We start from the raw sequence: 18,627 nt of genomic DNA, 5'->3' as shown, positions 1-18,627 counted from the left end.
TTACCATGATGACGCCCAATAAACCTGCTTCATGCTTTGGTATTGTGTGACCCGCCCCCGTTGCATTTCTCTTACCGCAACAGGGACGGAACCTAGCTGACTGAACGTATGACGTTTCCTCGCTCGCAATGCAAGGGCACCAATCGTGATTCACCTTCCCGTTCAGAGAAAAGACGTGTATCGTCTGACTCCCGCTTTGACGGTACGAGTCGAAAGGCTGCGGCACTTGGGAACTGCATTAGCACAACCCTTTGCTTGGTTTCGTGCCCAGCTTCTCGAACAGCCAGCCCTGTTCGATTGACAGGACAGGGTGAACGTCGATCACCGCCACGCAAGGGCTGTGCAACCCTGCACCACCACAACCTGTCACTGCAACTACCCTTTTACGATACCACGTAGCACCGAACCAATGCTCTGGTAACCATACTATGCTCTTTGTTTGGCTGCGCATGATTGCCACGAAAACGCCCGTTGCTTCACGCAAACGACACTGTTCTACCTTCCGCTGTCCGTCTGACCATGTCGCGATACTACAACCGGTCACGACATGCTGCTTACCGGTCGTTGAGGCATTTCAACAACCTGACGTTTTTATATGTGCCGCCCTATTCGTCCCTCACATGCCATTCACGGCAACATACAGCTTGACACATGTCCTGGCGTGTAAACCACAGACTTTGACATGAGCGTGGCAGCTGCCAGGTACGAGACTTTCTGCGAGGTTAGTGTATGCGCTTGTTGAACAGTTCATGTTGTACCCGTCTCGCGAATTTGTGCCATCTACAAGGGTTTGTGTAGTCACACTACAATGCGTATTGATCATAGTAGTCTACCAAAATGGATCAAAGTGTTATACCAGACACTGATCGGTAAGGAATTAACCCATGAACCCTGCTTAAAACGAATGATAGGAAATCTGCGCCTCAATTCCTAGTAACTTTAGTGTGAAAGCGCGGGGCTTGATCCAACGTGCCCTTCTTTCTCTAGAAAAAAGAATCTTAGCTCAGGTTGGCAGGAATGACATATAAGATCATTATCCAGGCAATTAATCCATACTTCTCAATCACTGCTACCTCTTCCATATGTAACACACAGAAAACAGCTCGAGACAAAACCTCACATGACAACTTTGATGATCCTAATGAACATACTATTCTATTATCAACCTCTAATGCTACAGCATCAATGTTGCCATCATATATCCACCCAACTCCGACAATATCTATAGAACGGCGATGCAATCTTACAATCTATATCTAGGCCTTTAAATACCTATCCTACGGCGGGTACAAAATGCAAGATACACATAAAAACAACTCGCCGTTGACAATACTCACGCATTTACCACATTAACCCAATCCACAATCATCTCCCCACATGCAGAACTATCTTACTTTGCTTACGTAACTTTACCATCATATTAACCCATTTAACCCATCTCCATTTTCATAAAATCTTCATTACTTATCCACCACCATCCCAACCAAAACAAACATCCTACCCCATCCCAACTCCAAAAGAACATCACACGCAATGCACCCGCACACCCTTCAATCTCGCAGGCCACCCACTCCGCCCTTGACTAGGCTCCTCCTGTACATTCGCATGGAGTTTGGTCCGCAAGCATGCAACACCCCCTCACTGTACCAAACATCCGCGAACAACAACCAAGAAACAACACAAGAGTCAATAAAACAAGCACGTCGAGTTTTTTCTGCAGGGAAGATAACAATGATGCTGGGTCATGTGTTTACCTGGCTTACCCCTCAGTGGGACTTTGGGTTGATGAGGGGGAGGGATCCCGTTAGTCTGTTTGAGTTGCAAGAAACGAACGCCAAACCTCATTGTTTTGTTCGTATGCTTCGACTTATTCATCATTTACTGTACTTAACCCGTTTAAACTGTACAACTTCACCCCCTCCCACCCAATCCCAATCCCCCTTTCCGCCCAACCCGAACACACGCCCACCCCTCCTCCAATGCCAATACCAGTTCACCGCCGCCTAAACATCCTCCTCCAAGCCTTCTGCTCCTGGCCCTGGCCCTGGCCCTGGAACTGGCACTCTCAATCAGGAAAAACAGGCTTCTACATCTGGTGCTTACTCGGTATATTCGTCAGCTATGTAAGCTGTGCGACCATGGCGGTTGGCGGATTGGATATTAAAGAATTGGATGATAGGGTCTATGTTGCTTCGATTATGATCCCGGTACGTGTGTGAATATAGGCTCCACTGTCGCCCTCCCATGCCTTTCTTTGGATCCTTTTCCCCCCTCGAGAATGCGCTGATTGAACTAATATATGGCTTTCTTCATTACTTTCCCCCATGACTAACTGATCAAAAGGCCAATATCATCTTACAAACGCTTTCGCTGTGGACCTGGAATTGCGCGGACGCTCGGCATAATTGGAGTAAGACGGTGAGGTGTCTTATTAGTTGTGCTAGTTTCAATATGTGGGCGGCGGGGTGTGTGCTCGCTTTCTATCGCGAAACGAGGGTCATGTGGACGGCGGGTTGGTGGTTTGTTGGGATTCCGGTAAGTTGGGGGTGGGTGTATTGTGGTGAATGAACGGGGGCTGATAATTCAATGCATAGGCACTGGTGTTCATTATTAATAGGGTTAGCCTGGGAATCTATGAGAGGTATTGGATTTATTAGTAGGTTGTACAGGTCACCGATGCAAAGTGGGGTGGATGGTGATCATGATAATATAGATTGAATATTCGTAAGGTCATTGGTAGTGGGAGGCATCGCTATGTACGGAGGTTTCAAGGTGCAGTCGTAAATAATCAGATGTAAACTCGTTGTCTATTATAACGTTAGTATACAACTGCGTGGAGTATAGCGAGAAACATACGCAAAGGGCAACTTGTTGTCAGTGGGATGACGCGGCGTGCTAGTTTCGACCTCCTTGTTTGCGGCCGCTGCCCTAGAAATCACCTTCTTTCTCTCACCATGAATAGCTGCTGCTGCCCAGAGCAGCCACATGATACAGGCAAACACACTATATGCGACGATTTGGCCCCGGCTTGGAGCATGTCCGGTGGAATCCGGGGCATCGGAAGCGAGAAGCAAACCAAGACCGCCGTTGATCATACCCAAGGTAATGATAAAACGTCCGAGCCACAAATGTCCGTGAGACCACACTGTTCGGCGACTATACTTCTTGTACTGAACGTGATGGATGAAGCCCAGGATAGGTTGGAAAAACAGCAGCGCGAAAACGGTGATGCCGATAATCGGATGGTAGTTGCTGAGCATATCGACCGGGATGGTGTTGATCATCCATACACCGATTCCGAAGGCCGCAATGTAGATCACATAAGCGAAGAGCTGAAATAAGCCGTGTATGATCCATACTCCGCGGAAAGAGCCTAGTCGTATCAAGATTGACCCGACCGGGAAGAGCAGGACGAATGCTAGGGCTGCTAGCACACCGTGAGCTACTATGAGCTCGCGTCGGGATGTTGAGCTGAAGCTAGAGAAGTCCTCCGGTCTGCCGCCGTTTTGCGAAACAAAGCCATTGCCGTCATTGCCGCCGTTGGCACCGTTTTGTGAAGCATGGTCATTGCCACCGTCACCACCGTATTGCGTAGCATGGCCATTGCCGCCGTAACCGTAACCGTGACCGTCGCCGCCGCCGCCGCCACCTCGCCCATGAAATCCGGGGCCGTACTGTCCATTAGGTCCGTATTGCGCATACACTGCAGTTGCTAATCATGACATGTTAAACAAGACCCTGATCATCACGGTCCGATTGCCTACCTAAGTTGAGCAGAATAGCTCTCGTAGTAAACGTCATAGTGAAAATAGAAATGATAACACCAAAGCATGAAAGTTTAGAGGCCGATAGAAGGAAACACCAGCTACTTAACTCTTGACCTGACATGGCTGAACTTACACAACAGCCACAATGCAAGCCAAACGCGCGAAAAACTCTGGAGCATGTCCTATGGTGACACGAATGACGCTGGGCACAAGCAAAAGATATGCTAGCTTACGCGTTTCCGCAGCATTTTGCAGTGTTTCGAGTGGTGGACATTGTTGAGCTAGGCTGGATCCGAAGCAGGGGCGCACATGGTGGAGAGCCGTAATAAGATGTCGGCAAAACACGAGCTGAAAGCTCCGACTTGGTGTGGCTGCTGACTGAGGCTGTATCCGTTGACGACGATACAAGATTACCTAATGAAGATTTCCGAAGCGGCTTAGCTAATCTACTCGTGCCTAGCAAGCACGTGCTTGCGCGGGAACGTGTTGGAGCCTTGCAAGGGACGCGTCCCACTCCTGCGATCTAGCTAGAAGGATCTGTCAGTTGGGATGACAGGCGGCAGCTAGGCGACAGTGGCATCGTGCTCTTCCTTTGGGCGCATGAACAGAGCAGTTCTTGATTGCAAGGCTGGACTAACAGCTGCTAGAGAAGCAGATGACCGATGACGTGCATCGTGAATCCTATGCCCATGTCAACGGCAGCTAAACTTGACGACAACTTCCTTGTCCTCCTGGTAACTTCCTTGGAATGCCTCGGGGGAATCGCAGATGGTCGACGATGGTCGACAAGGCGGTCGACAGTGTGATGTGGCATCCCCACGTATCCCGTCGTCCTCGACCTCATAGTGGTCAGAGCGTAGGTTGAGGCGACCGCCTCCCGGGTTATCGCAGGGCCAGACTGATGAAGGTATTCCAGGTAAACAGGACTTATCATGCACATGTGGCAGTCACTCGTCCCGTATGGGTGTTGATGGTTGCATAGCCTCAGCAGCAGATGAGTCAAAGGCTGACAGAGTCACGGCGGCGCTGCGCCGCCTTTGTTGGGCAAAACGACGCGCCCTTTTGCAAATCCGAGACGATCGTGAGTCGAACAAGCAAAAGGAGGTGAGGAGTAAATTGCGATGAGTTGTAAGCAAAGAGAGGTGAAGAGTCTGACAAGGCGCTGAGTTGTGCTCGCCCAGGGCCGAGAATGACTCCTGCAACATCAGAGCCCCGAACTTCGGCTGCGGCAGCTGACCAATGACGTGCACGCGGGGCGCGGAAAGCGGGTCCCGATTCGTTGTCATCCAGCATCTTCCTTTTCCCGTCACACCATGGTGCGTGTCTGAGTCACTCGGCAGCCTGCCGACACGCCCAACTTAGTAGGTACCTGCATATGTAATGTGATATGCGAGTATGTATATAAGGTCCGTATCCCATGCCGTCTCTATGCTTGACCCTACTGAGATTATCAGCCGCCTCTGCGGCTTTTCGCCCCATCTCTGACTCTCTCAATCTTACTCTTCTCACACCAAACTTATCAACTACATCGACATTAACCTTGAAACCGCGACGATATGGGCAAACGTCACAACAGAAAACGGACCAGAAGTCGGCCTCGGAACCGCGACAACAACAACAACAACAATACAGCAGCACAACTCAAAACCCATACTCGAAGCGAATCTGTCAGCACCACCTCTTCAACTCTCTCAGCAACAAGCTCCTGCTTCCAACCCCAAGGCTTCCCCCTTGCAAACCTGTCCTGGCAGCAAACCTACAACGCCGCATGGCAAAACCGACTTCGGATCCAGCAGGAGCAGCAGCAGGAGCAGGAACTCGAGACCCAGCGGTTACGCATCTTTGGTGGACTACCCGAGGATGAGCGATGTCTGATGGAGCCGATGCTAAAAGTGGTAACGGATCTCTTCGATGGCTTCTTCGATTATGAAGACCCGTGATCACTTCTACATCAGCCTTGACCACCACATCTCCCCTTCGTCCGCGCACGTCTAATGCAGTAAAGCGCCCGCATACCAGTCAACTCTTACACCATGCGGATGAACCTGAACGACACCATCTCCACAAAATGCATCGCAACTTTTGGACTCTCTAGGACAATAATGACAATAATAACGACACCAACAACGACCAACCAACAATGACTCTGGTAGCCAGTCGGAGGCGTGGGACAACATCTGAGTACGGACTCGCAGCAGGTCTGACAGCAGCCCACACATAGCACTGTCAGATTGGTTCAACAATTACTCAGCCCTAGGACTCCGGCTTTACGCAATGTACCGCGACAACCAACCAACCACCACCACCACCACCGCCGGAACCAAGCAAAAGATACAGCTTGATGCACACCCCGTGCCTGTATTAGTTGAGTGTCTCGGCTCTGCGGTGCAGGTACAGGGTTTGAGCGTCGCTATATTGGATGGGGTGCGTGCGTGCGTGGTGCGCGAAAAGGGGATATGCGTATGCGGTGGAGGAAGTCATTGTTGGGATTTGGATCATGTGTTATGAGGGAGGGATTGAACGAATTTAACGCAGCGGATTGCTTTTTTTTGGTTTATTTTAAAGCAAATAGTTTCTTATTAATAGTAGTAATGTTGATTTTCTCAATGATCTCCCGCTCTTCTCGTTGTGTGGTGATGGAATGCTGGCGGAATGGTACACTCGCTGGAACGACCCAGAACTTCTGCAGACTGTCTCGAAAGCTTTGAAGAACATGTCACTGTTCAGTATACGCCAGATGCCGTCGTTAATTCATCTTCCGTCCACATACCAGATGGGTGAAAGTATCGGGGTTAACAAGAGAGCGTTGTAGTTGTGGTTTAGGAGGATGTATTGAGGTAAGAGTGAAAAAGCTCGTCAGAGATCTCGTCAAAATCATGTAAGGATGTGTAGTAGATGTGGAATTTCAGTAAGTAGTCACATTGCAAGCAGTACACAATAAGGCGTGAGAGAGGAATCCTGTAATGAACACACCAAGATGGCTGTACGAACTGACAATCAAGCTTGTCCTGACAAACCCACAAGTCCACTACAAAACAGGAACTCTTCTACGAGTTTCCCCAAGGCATATCAGCCTAAAATACATGAACTCCACCCTCAGCTATGCCATCGTTTTACCATCCATACCGACTCCCCTCTTTCCCCCACCAAACCCACACGCACAATCAACCCCCTCATCTCCACATCCCACTTCCTCCCTCTCCCTTCCTCCAAACCCCTCCCATACCACCACACGCCCGCTCCCAAAACCCCCATCATAAGCGCACAATCATACACATAAACCGGCCACTCATGACTCAACAGATACCCCTCCTTACCCATCGCATACTCGACCACCCTGCCCACATTTCTCAGTGTAATACACACACTACTAACATACAGAACCTTTATCAGCCTGCTCCACGGCAGCTGCGTGGCTGCAGCCGTAGGTCGGCGTGTCAGTCTAGAGTGCCAGACGCCGGCGACAACGACGAAGAAACCGAAGATGAGTATTTGCAGGATGAGACCGGAGAGGATGACGTTCTCGCCAAGGGAGAAGCCGCCTGGGGTATCGGCGGAGATGAGGAGGCCGGCTCCGCCGGCTTGGATTAGGCTGGGGGTTTCGTGTTAGTATATTAGTTCTGGTTCTTTGCTGTGCGTGGAGGTGTCGTGGGAGAGAAGGGGGGGTAAGGGGGAAAATAAAGGAGGGTTTCCAACGTACAAGCATAACACATCCCCGCCAACGAAAACCTTGGTAACCCAACTAACCCTCACAAGTGAATAGTCTGTCGACTTAGTGCGTCGCATCAGGCGCCCTAGTATCATGTAGATAGACGCTGCGAAGAGGATGGGTGCGAGTAGGATGAGCGTGGATTGGATGATGTAGGGGGTTTTGGAATCGGTGTTGTTGTGGGCAGCGGCGCGGGCTGAGTAGCCAACTGCTTCGCACTGTAAGAGAGGGCAATGTTAGCAATGGATTCTCTTTTGAGAGGGAGGTGTTTGCGAGTTAGGGTTAGGGGAAACGGGAAGGGCGTGGTGTGCATGGGGACAGAGATGTACCAAAGCGCCAATGACGAACGGAATACAGAACCAAGTCTTATTCTTGAAGAGGAGGAAGGCGTGGGTGAAGAAGAGGATGAACATGATGACTGCGGCAGTGGCACCTGCGGCAATGGTGGGTGTGTATGGCCAGAGGACATATTCAGGCGCCGAGGAATCGTCGGTGGACGACATCGTGGGGTGAGTGAGGTCCCGAGAACAATGATATGTTGTATTACTGAGAGGACCAAGAAGAATGGGTAAAAGGAAGATCGATTGCTCTAGAGAACAGGGAAAGATGGTATTGTCTAGTCGATGGAAAAGAGCATGCCGAACATGTTTATGTATGCTAGACGTCAACAGAAGCAACCACCAGTTACACAGCCTCTAGCGTATACCGTATTCGCAATTCCTCAAACTGCACCCGAATAGCTGCCATTTGTGGAGAATCCCCACATGCAGAGAGGGTTCGTATAGAGAAAGGGTTCCAGTCTGTGCATACGACTAGCGTCTTTTGAATACGAATGTCCAATTGCATTGTTTTTCGAATACGACGCTCCGCCTTTCCAGCTACTGCTTCAGCTTCAGCTTCATACATTAGGCTCCCACCCACGCACTGGTGTAAGACGCCCGATACTCGGTGTAGCGCATAGTGGCGCTCCCAACGTGCTTTGTTAGGTCTTTGGGTGCGCCGCGTGTGGATAATGTGCCGTCTCCACGCGTTTTGCTCAGCCCGCTGCTGACGCACATCGCAATGTGAGTGCAAACGTCTTTGAGCTGTCAATATGGGTCCCAGAATACTGGTCTGCATGGCAAATCAGTGAGTGGATGCTTTATTTCTAGTCTCCCGTACTCACAGCTTCATCTTCTGTCGATCTTCCAGCAGCATCTCTCGCAAACATCTCCGATCGCGGTCCATTTCCAGAGATGACCATCTTCAAATTCAGCGAAGTTTAGGCCTTCTCTTATCACCCAAGGATAAACCAAGACAAAGGTTCCACCTCTGTATTTCCAGGATAGTCAGGCTCGCCCCAGATGGTTCAATCGTGCCGCTATCCATAATAGTCCATTGCTCGCGTCACGGCGGCATACAACTAGTAATCGCAAAGAGACGACTACATCCAGAAATCAAGTTACTTGTTCCGAGTATGGCGTCGGAGGGATAGAAGTACCCCGTATCTGTTCCCTAGGCCACTCCAACCAAGATTTCCACTCGCCCGGAACCATGTGGTCTGCAAATCGAAGAATCTGCTCAGCTACCCCTTCTAGATACCAGTAATGCTTTGCTGCTCTATGCATCATAACTGCAAAGTGTGCAAAGATGATCAGAGATCCCGGTTGCTTCTCCGATAGAAGCTCAACATAGCGATCAGAGATGAGATGGATCCATATCTTCAGCAATGCATCGGAAGGCGGCCTGGGAGAGTTTGCCGCTACTTGAAATACTAATTCAAGAACATGACAGGCAAATCCATATGCATCCACGATATCGGGTGGATACACGTGGTGGACGATCTCGGAGAATTTGCGGAGCCGAACAAGCTCAGTGCTGGGCGGCTGTTCCTCTGTTTGCCAATCAATATCCTTGACATCTTCTGGGATTATGCGACCCAAATCGCTCTTCTTCATCATTTCGTAAAACCGCGTTACCATGGGTCTCATTCCCCGTGTCAAGACAATGTTGGAAACGATATTGCTGAATGCGTGCTCCAAGTCATCGCCAGCCGATATTGAAGCGGCACAAGCATGAGGGAAGAGAGTGCCGGCAAATAGTAGCACTGCTTTGTAGTTTGACTCGTCGATGTCGCGAACTGTGGTTTGGAAATTGTCGAGAGCAGCTTCGCGATACTTTTCAGCTTGATAGGAGTATTCCTGGGCCTCTTCTGAATCCACAAGTCGACTCATATGCAATGCACTGAGAGAAAGAGCTGATTGAAGTAGGTAGGAGTGGCCGAATGAGATTTGTATGAAAGTATTCGCAAATACATCCTCAGCGTTGGTATGAGCTGCAAGGCTTTTGGCTGTGATGGTTATCCAATGACTACAACCCTTTGTTAGCTTTGTTTTCCGAACGCGTCCAGTGAGCATGGGAGTTTGTACGTTTAGCGAACGAACACATGGTGGTAAGAGAAGAGTGGGGTAGTCTTAGCGCCTGAACACAACAAAGTGACATACTGGAGAAGTCGCATCTGGGGTACATTTAACGTCAGATCGGGTCCAGCGGATGCGCCGTTGGTAACGAGCGGACCAAATTCTGGTAGTGGTTGCTGGTCATGGAGGTTTCCGGTGCCATCCGTAGAGGAAGGTGTGAAGGTTGGTGTGGAAGTGGGTAAAGGCGAGACCATTGAACCCTCGCGGCTTGTGGAAGGGCGAAATTCACATGAAGACGCAGTGCCATGCTTCACGCAATTCCCGCATTTTGGCCTCTGCTCATCGCACTTGAAATTGTCAGCCTTGGTCTGGCTACTCGGACGAGATGGCGCACCTTAACATGGCGGGTTTTGCATGGCAAACACCCATTCCTTGATTTTTTATGAGGTTTGCGGGTCTTGGCTCTGTCCATGGCGCCTCGGAGCTGAAATCAATACACGGGTTTGTTTTGGACGACGCGATGACGGTGTGACGCGTGATGAAAATGTACCCTAGCTGGTGGCGCTAATACATGGCCTGTGCGCCAGATTGGTGTCTTGCCAGCGGATGTCTTCGTCAATGACATTGTGATGTGGGGTATCATATACGCCGGCATCCGAAAAGCCATGTGTCCCGAACTTGGTATTGTTACATTAGATAACCGTATTACAGGGTAAGGTACTTGTTCATTGAACAATAGACAATCTGCCAAAGCGTCTCTGCGCTCTCTATCAATCTAGGGTATAGAAAACAGCTCTCGGAAGTACCGGCTATGCAACAAACAGAAATATCAACGTGATTGAACACATGTAACCATCTTTGAGAGGTTCACAACCTCCCTGGACCCAAGCCCCCAGCCCACCACCCCGAGTCAACCCAGTACCTGTTCTCAGCATGGGCTGTCTCTACAGCGCGAACCAGTTTCCGTCGATCAAGATGCAAATCCCCGTGCCCATTTGTCAGTTCGCTGGGAGTACGCTGTCCCGTCTGCGACTTCCGCGAGCCAGGTCGGGTGTCGTCTGCGTGGGTTTCCGTATCCGAGGTGGATACTGGTGATGCGGATCGGGGTGTGGACGATGTTGGCGAAGGTGTACTGTCGGGCGAGTAGATGGTAGGTATAGCGTTTAGGATGCGCCCTGCAGCAAACACGCACCCCCCTACTGCATGCCTGATAAGAGTGTCCCCAGTTAGACTGCCAATGACAAACACATCCCTGGCGACTTCAAGGGATGTCACTTCAGTCTTTGGACGGAGCGTCCGGCTGGAAATTAGATGGCCGGAAGATGAATCAAGGGTCATATTATCCGGAACGCTCAGAATCTCAGAACGCAACTCGGGAGAAACAAAGTCCAATGTGCCGCGTCTTCCGACCACATAGGCCAAACCACCCACCTCGCGCGTGATGATATCACCGGAGCGTAGTCGTAGTTCTACTGTAGCGACTCCTTTTGAAGTTGATACACTAAGAACCTCGGCGTTGGGTAAGCCTTCATAAAGCGACCAGTCGCGTTGTTGGAATGGATTCGATTTGCGTCGGATGGATGGAGTTTTGACTGTCTTGCTCTTCTTTGAAGCGGCGAGTGCTGCAAGTTTCATCTGACGATAGACAGTCGCATACTCTGGGTATGCTGTATGATGGCAGCCCCGCAACGGAGACGGCCGGTCTTCGGGTGCCCATCGGAATACATGGACGATCCTACGAGTCGGGGGCGCCGAAATAATGATATCGGCAGCGGAAAAGCCGGATCCTATCACAAGTAGCGGTGCTTCGTTCGAGTCAAGTTGCGCGATGGGTGCGAGTAGAGGCGGCGGTGGGATGTTGACGGTAAAGATACCAGATGCCAGTACAAGATGCTTGCATCGCATTCTCAAGCTCCCGATGGAGAAGCCCTTGACTGTCCGATAGATATTCTCAGCCTTCAAGTCTGTAAAGACGCTATCAGATATCCCGACAGCCTCTGGATACGCCCTCAGATAGTCTGCAACTTCGGACCTCGAAGGGCGTACGAATTCCGTTTCATCTTGCTTGCCGTTTCTCGCTAGGTGGTCTGCGTAGGAATAGCCTGGAAGGCTTAACTGTTCCGCATAGCTCAGTGTGCCAATGTTCACGCTTGCTGAAACGGGATTCTCTGCCCATTGCCCGCCTGCATGCGCCGTCTCCCCAATGACAACATGCGCGATGGCCTTTTCAGGCTCGTACCGCCATTCGACACATGATTTTGGATTTAGCTCTGTATCGGCATTCGGGCGGATGAGGGTATCGAGGAGCGTGTTGACCGGAAGCGCTTGAGTCGAGTAACGGAGTGAGGACAAGAAATGGGCATACAGATCGGGCGTTAGGTGGAGTAGGTTCGGAGCATTCTGGAGTTTCGCGTCCAGTATCGCGTCATGATGACCTCCGATGTAGTGGGGAATATGGCCGTGTAGTATGTAGGAGAGGATCAGGGCGGATGGGCCATTTCCTGTATTTGTAATCAGTATGTGGTATGCGAATGCGACCGAGGCGAGCGCATACCGATTATCACCGTGTCGACGCATTTCGGGAGCGAACGAGCCATGGACTATTGTAGCAGTATGCCATTAGGGAAACAAGAGAGAAGAATGAAAGGAAGCCGACGACGGGGAAGAGTAGGGCGGTAGTGCATGTCTTCGATATGACGGCTTCTTTAAATCTTCGGCGCTAGAAGCGGCGGCCCTAATCCCGCCTCAGTGGGGTGTGTCGGGGTGCACCTTCCATATCGGACACAAATTTCGCAAACCTCAAACGGCGCATGGCTAACAGCTTGGACGAGGTGACGCATGTGGTGACAATCGAGGAGCGGCGCGATTGCGTGATTGCCTAAAACGCGGGAAAGATGCGAGGTGATTCGGAACCCGTGGGGTGGTATGCATGACGCCCTTGTGCGCGCTTGCCATGTGCGGGGCAGAACAAAGGTAAACTACCATTAAACTTTGAATCCGACCGAAAAACAACTATGGTATCTCCCACAAGCAAACTCTTGTTAAAGAACTGGCTGCAACTGTACATGGACGAGAAGAAAGAAATTGTGTACCCTGTTACACCGGGGGTACCCGTCATATCTGACACTCTACCCCACATGACCAATGTCTGGACCTGGTCTACGCGAATCATGGTCCCACTGCTCATAGCAGACCCTAGTATCTGTACGTGACAGTATTACGCTCGGCAATTGGTGATACGTCGTGGGCCTGCTGCTGAGGCATGTTAGTCTCGGGTGTCCGCGGACGCTTGTGGTTGTCCTCTTCGGTGATGGGTGGCTGTGCGCCGTGCATGGTCAGATTGTTCGCAGAGCTCTCCTGTCTTCCAAGATAGGACGGGGTTGACTGGTAGCCGGGGTTATAGGAATCTGGCGAGCCTCCGTACTCATTTGTTGTTCTAGGATTTGAGTGCGTGGGCGGAGGTGTGTACGAGGATGTGTAATGGTCAGCAAAGGGGTTCTCCTCCTGTGCAGTCTGCTGTGGCCGGTTCGGTGGTAGAGGAGGCCGAGGCTCCTCAAGTGGAGGTGTTGGCGCAGCGTTCATGGAGGGTATTGATGGGGGGTTGTTTTGGGGCGGCGGCGGCATGTAGGACTGGCCATGGGATGGCGTGCTGCTGCCACTCGGGACTGGCGGAGACGGCGAAGCGCCCATGAGGCGGCGCGACTGGAGCATCGCGCGCTGATGCTTGGACGCAGCGAGAGATAGTTGTTCGTTGGTCTCGATGAGGGTGAGCATGGTGTCGTCGTCGGGCGCTGGGTTATCACATGCGATGTAGCTGTGAATGCTGCGCTGAGCCGCTGTACAGCGCTCGGCAAACTCCTTGACCAGATCGTTGTTCAGCAGCTCGTTTGCTGGTGTAGACTGTACGAGCTGTAGGAGGAGCTTCGCCGAGGTACGCGCCTCTTCAATTCGAGCTGCCAGCTCGATTGGCGGTGGCAGTTTCTTGGAGGACGATCTCCCTGAACTTTCGGAGCTGAAGCCGCCAACGACCTGTGACCCCGTCCATACGGGCGCGTTGAGCCTCCGGGGACTGAATTGCTTCGCAGCATTTGCCATGAGCCCCTTTTCCTTCCTGTACATGGCGAAGAGAATGTTTAGGTTGGTGTCATAGGCCTTGTCCACCTCCATTGCATCCAAAGTCTCCTTGACAATCTGCGCCACGCTCGGGTCCTTGCCATATCGCAGGAGGTGCTTCACCGTGTCGGCAAAAGCCTTGTCCAGGTTCTTGGTGAAAGAAGGGCCTGGGTTGTCCGACAGGATCCTGATGAGCATAACGGCATTGTACTGAATATGGGGGCGAGCAAAGTTCTCCTTGGAGAGGTAGGTGCGGATCTGGCGTGCAGCGGCGGCTGCAGCATTTGGGCTGGCAACGGCGGATTCGACGATGATGGGGAGATGGGTCACTTCTTCGCCCTGGCTGGCGTCAGTAGGCCATTGGTGGTGGTGATGACGGTTCAAGTCGAGCGAGTCAAGGTAAACTTACCGAGTTGGCAGCGGCAGACTCACAAAAGAGCCTCTGTTGCGTGTCAGCTCGCGTCATGACGCGCTGGGACAAGGCGACCTACCACTCCTTTGGCGGCATTGGCTTCTGGCGTGTCGGCATTTGCTTCTCCATCCCCAACGGCCGGTCGTACAGTCGGCCGCTTGCGCATCAAACTTCCCAAGTTGAGACGCTTCTTGAGCTCCATGACTGCGCTGCGCGTGTATTTCGCTGTGGTAAGCGGTCGCAAGGGGGGTTTTTTATATTGCGCAGACCAACAGTCGGCCTTTATTTAAACAAGACTGCCCTGGCTTGCGGGCGACTGTGTACGTGTCGGTGTACGGGGGAACATGCAGTATTACAGGCAAGAGTTGAGGCCCCCAGTCCTTCTCCTCCGCGCGGATGCCACATAGGACAGACTGCGCCTCCCGTTGCCAAGCCATGACAAGTTCACCAACACGGGCGACGTAACAGCCGCGTATAACCTCTTACTACTCGACTCGGCTTGTGACCGCGCGCAAGAAGGCTGCCTAGGATGCGTTTTGCGAGGGGAGCGCCAAGGCATGCCGACCCTTTGCCTGCCGCAGTTTGCTTTTAGTCGGACCCTCTCCCACCTACGTTGGCGACCGGGTCCACTTTACAACTTTGAAAGTATGGCGGGGCCTGATACACGCCGCCTACGGGACACTTCCAGCTGTCAGGCCGTGATACACGACGCATGGTTCCTGTCGCGGCTCGTCACCCATCACACCGACACCGTCTCTGCCAGTCTTGTCTCGTTGACTGGCCCCCAAAGAGGAGGCAAAGGCTTGGTAAGACTCACCAAGAAAAGTAGCCTCACCACGATACAGAGCACCGTGACGCACCGAGAGAAGAACGGGGTGCATATCTAGTCAGGTCCTGTCGAGTGCGTGCTCTTCTCCATCTGCATACTGGTCAGCCAACTTTCTTTCTTGTGTCAACGCCAGGCACCGACCATCACATGTCCACCTCACCCCGAGCGCCCATTTGAGTAAGGAATTCACGGCGCCAAGGTAGCACCGCTGTCCTCGTGTCCCTCTCATCGCGCCGTCGCTTTCTCAACCATCAAGCGAAGGCTACTCTTAGTTCGTCTGCGCCTCGCGCATCAACGTCACCACCAACTCATAATCAGCGATCAAATCACGTTGGGAGGAATCCGACTTGATCGAGTCGATATGTACTGTGACAGGGTTCATGACTTGCCGATCTTCACACGGGATGCGGCAGCTAAAACTTGGCTAAACGTCATCCCTCATGCGCTTCAAGTCTATACGCGAGACAAATTCACAGCCACTCGTTAAGCTCTGGTCAAGTGCCAGGGACGTATATTATGACCTCAACCTTGGCCCTCGTCCCCCTTCGTCTCGTGCAAATCCCTTTCCTGCTGACCCTACACCACCCTCCAAATACGCAGATTTGATCCAAATCATACACTATAAGATGACTCACGAACCCGCTGCTGCAATGGCTGGCCAAGCGCGAATGAAGCACGAAGAGACTCCCCAGGAGCAACTCACTAGGCAAACCGCAAATTTCCCCGCATTCGAAGCCGAGATGCCTAATCTTTCAAGCCGCTTCAGCTTCTCGTTGAAGGATAATCTTTCCTCCTACCTCGGGCGCAAGAACCCATTTTACTCAAACGTCAACCCAGAAACGGACTATGTGTGGATTCTCGATTCCACGGCCCATCAGAATCGCCTAGGAAGATGGAAAGCCGAGTTTGTCGCTGCCTACTTCGTCAAAAATAGCGGCAAGGACCTCTCTCAAATAGTCGCATGGGTCAGTGAGAAGATTGGCCTCGCAGACGACGAACAAGCGAGGGCGACCGTTGCAAAGCGACTGGAACCTTTTGCGGATCAGATTCTCCCCGCACACGCTATCGAGATCGACCTCTTGGGCTTGAAAGCAAGACTAGGCCCTAGCGGGCGCGACGGCATCAGTTCTGATGAACTGGCTGTTCCCGGCAGCGACCATAAGAATGGCCAAGTCACCAGCTTCAAAGCCATCAACGCCAATGCTACGCCTTTCAACATAACTTTTGCCACGCCCAAGGGCTGGGCCGTCCTTTCCGACATAGACGACACTATCAAGAAGACCTTGACGTCATCGCCAACAGGCATTCTGAAGACTACGTTCGCCGAAGAGCCGGAGCCTATCAAGGGAATGCCAGAACTATACGAGCATATTGTACAGAAGCTCGACAATCCACCTTTCTGGTATCTCAGCGCTTCCCCATATAACCTGTACCCTTTCTTGCGCAAGTTCCGTGATCAGTACTACCCCAACGGCACCATGATACTACGCGACGCGAGCTGGATGAACCTTGCCGGTTTCCTTGCAAACTTGACGCAAGGTACCGAAGCTTACAAAGTCGATCGCATCGAGAAGGTCCACGAGTGGTTTCCCAAGCGCAAGTTTATCCTCATCGGCGACTCAACTCAAACGGACCCCGAGTCGTATGGCGAAGCTTACCGTAAGTTTGGCAAATGGATCGGTGCGATTTACATTAGGAAAGTGACTGGCATTGCCGAGATGGATGAAGCGCAGAAGAACTCACCAGAGAGATTCGAGAAGGCATTCAAGGGGGTACCAAAGGATTTGTGGTACATTTTCGAGGACCCGCAAGAGTTGTATGCCAAGATTGATGCTCTGCCGGCGATCAAGTAAGAGTTGATATTTGGATGTAATTTAGTGGTAGATGTCGCATTTTTGTCAGCGCGGCGGTCGTTGTTTACTTTTTTCGTCAAGATACCAAGTTGTGCGATTGATTTTACACAGATTTAGCATATTATTGATAGGTTTGAGCTGTACATGTCTTCTGTTGTGTGGAGTGCGAGTAGCATCTGCTATTAAATTGCTAGTAAAATGGTTAGCGCGTGGTTGATCGTGTTCAATAGTATACGATCTTCTCATATCAGTGGATAAAGGCGACATGGCTTTGATGTTTGCCAGCTTTAAAAGGAGTATTGTGTGATGTTTTTCTATATCACGAGTCCAGTCTTTCCATGCATCACACATTGAAGAGCGGGAACAGATTACACATGCCACTCCTCAACTATGACTGAGAACTGCACATACATTCGTTCATTTGATACATATTTCTACATAGCTCACATCATCATCCAACAATACCGACACTCTACCCTAGTAGACTGAAACCACACCCATCATGCCAAAGGAATCTACAACCCACGACCCCTCACCCTCACCCCTCTACACCCTCCTCATCTTCGTCGCCGGCATATGCGGTTACTTTTTCTTCCTCGGCACCGCCGCCGTACGCCTCTGGTTCTACAAAGGCGCCCTAGGCCCCGACCCCGAGAAATTCATACTCATACGAAGCGAAGTCCTAAACACCTCCTCCCCTACAGCCCCACCCCCAATCTCCGACCTCAGTGCCCGCCGCCGAACCGTCTTCCACGCAGAAAGCCTAGCCGCACCGCTCTCCACAGAAGCCACAGCCCACAGCACTGCACTCTCCCCCCGCACCTTCTCCACCGCCACCACAACGGTAAACATGCACGATTTCGGAGACGACTTATCCGAGATAACAGATGCTCGAGTGCGGAAATACATAGCTGAAGAACGACGTATATCAAGAATACCAGCTTTCGACGCCGATGACTGCGGAGACGGAGAATATTTCCCTTCTATCCCCATCGCCACCTACCCCATCGAAGCACCCAACCCCTTTTCCACCAGCACCACCCCCTCCCTCTCTTCCCTCGGTCTAACAACAATCCCTTACACCAACTGGCTAACCATCCCGCCTTACTACACCACCCAACACGCCGCACGCACACACCTCCTCTCCACCTCCCGCAGCGCCTGCATCCAAGCGCTTCCCGATGCCGACGCCGCCTGTCGGGAGCTGATGCTAGAAGTCTGCGATTTCTTAGTAGAACACTATCCGCAGCAGTTTCTGTTCCAGAAGAGAAGCGGGCGGAGGTGGATTCGGAATGAAAGCACCGGAGAGAACTTTTTGTTAGAGGCGCCGTGGAGGGTGAGTCCGGGGGGAGGTTGTGAGCAGGTTGACGGGGGTGGACTGGTGTGTTTGGGGGAGGAGTGAGAGTACGCGGATGTGGTATTTGTAAGTGTGATGATAAGAAGTGGATAGGTTGCTGATTTGGGGGTTTTGGGGCTAATATGTGTGTGTCAGGCAAGCGAGTGCGACGTGTTTCCCCGCAGGCTACGATATCCCGTTGTACATTG

The 18,627-nt window shown here is 51.6% G+C and overlaps 9 protein-coding genes across 9 annotated transcripts; 3 read left to right on the top strand and 6 right to left on the bottom strand.

Moving 5' to 3' along the window:
- Positions 1–2,788: 2,788 nt before the first annotated feature.
- On the bottom strand, positions 2,789–3,260 carry PtrM4_077310 (integral membrane protein; the record flags this gene model as incomplete). Its single annotated transcript, XM_001940688.2, has 2 exons — positions 2,789–2,807; positions 2,857–3,260. 2 exons carry the CDS (start codon positions 3,258–3,260, stop codon positions 2,789–2,791), a joined length of 423 nt encoding a protein of 140 aa, XP_001940723.2.
- A 3,484-nt stretch (positions 3,261–6,744) lies between these two features.
- Positions 6,745–7,358, top strand: PtrM4_077300 (TT-ORF1 multi-domain protein; the record flags this gene model as incomplete). The annotated part of the gene is made up of 2 exons (XM_066106259.1): positions 6,745–6,750; positions 7,161–7,358. 2 exons carry the CDS (start codon positions 6,745–6,747, stop codon positions 7,356–7,358), a joined length of 204 nt encoding a protein of 67 aa, XP_065963197.1.
- Positions 7,359–7,373: 15 nt separating this feature from the next.
- On the bottom strand, positions 7,374–7,979 carry PtrM4_077290 (RTA1 like protein; the record flags this gene model as incomplete). Its single annotated transcript, XM_001940686.2, has 2 exons — positions 7,374–7,694; positions 7,806–7,979. 2 exons carry the CDS (start codon positions 7,977–7,979, stop codon positions 7,374–7,376), a joined length of 495 nt encoding a protein of 164 aa, XP_001940721.2.
- Positions 7,980–8,912: 933 nt separating this feature from the next.
- Positions 8,913–10,129, bottom strand: PtrM4_077280 (Fungal-trans-2 domain containing protein; the record flags this gene model as incomplete). The annotated part of the gene is made up of 2 exons (XM_001940685.2): positions 8,913–9,825; positions 9,960–10,129. The coding sequence occupies 2 exons, from the start codon at positions 10,127–10,129 to the stop codon at positions 8,913–8,915; spliced, it is 1,083 nt and encodes a 360-aa protein (XP_001940720.2).
- Positions 10,130–10,742: 613 nt separating this feature from the next.
- PtrM4_077270 (uncharacterized protein) lies at positions 10,743–12,472 on the bottom strand (the record flags this gene model as incomplete). Its single annotated transcript, XM_066106258.1, has 2 exons — positions 10,743–12,376; positions 12,430–12,472. The coding sequence occupies 2 exons, from the start codon at positions 12,470–12,472 to the stop codon at positions 10,743–10,745; spliced, it is 1,677 nt and encodes a 558-aa protein (XP_065963196.1).
- A 598-nt stretch (positions 12,473–13,070) lies between these two features.
- On the bottom strand, positions 13,071–14,186 carry PtrM4_077260 (uncharacterized protein; the record flags this gene model as incomplete). The annotated part of the gene is made up of 1 exon (XM_066106257.1): positions 13,071–14,186. One exon carries the CDS (start codon positions 14,184–14,186, stop codon positions 13,071–13,073), a length of 1,116 nt encoding a protein of 371 aa, XP_065963195.1.
- Positions 14,187–14,382: 196 nt separating this feature from the next.
- PtrM4_077250 (uncharacterized protein) lies at positions 14,383–14,602 on the bottom strand (the record flags this gene model as incomplete). The annotated part of the gene is made up of 2 exons (XM_001940683.2): positions 14,383–14,430; positions 14,480–14,602. The coding sequence occupies 2 exons, from the start codon at positions 14,600–14,602 to the stop codon at positions 14,383–14,385; spliced, it is 171 nt and encodes a 56-aa protein (XP_001940718.2).
- Positions 14,603–15,669: 1,067 nt separating this feature from the next.
- On the top strand, positions 15,670–17,082 carry PtrM4_077240 (DUF2183 domain containing protein; the record flags this gene model as incomplete). Its single annotated transcript, XM_001940682.2, has 1 exon — positions 15,670–17,082. One exon carries the CDS (start codon positions 15,670–15,672, stop codon positions 17,080–17,082), a length of 1,413 nt encoding a protein of 470 aa, XP_001940717.2.
- Positions 17,083–17,932: 850 nt separating this feature from the next.
- On the top strand, positions 17,933–18,484 carry PtrM4_077230 (DUF3445 multi-domain protein; the record flags this gene model as incomplete). The annotated part of the gene is made up of 2 exons (XM_066106256.1): positions 17,933–18,418; positions 18,482–18,484. The coding sequence occupies 2 exons, from the start codon at positions 17,933–17,935 to the stop codon at positions 18,482–18,484; spliced, it is 489 nt and encodes a 162-aa protein (XP_065963194.1).
- Positions 18,485–18,627: the final 143 nt, after the last annotated feature.

This window comes from Pyrenophora tritici-repentis, chromosome 3, assembly GCF_003171515.1.
Source record: "Pyrenophora tritici-repentis strain M4 chromosome 3, whole genome shotgun sequence".
Lineage (NCBI taxonomy): Eukaryota > Fungi > Ascomycota > Dothideomycetes > Pleosporales > Pleosporaceae > Pyrenophora > Pyrenophora tritici-repentis.
Note: the sequence above shows the minus strand (reverse complement) of the source record. Positions and strands in the feature narration are given on the sequence as shown.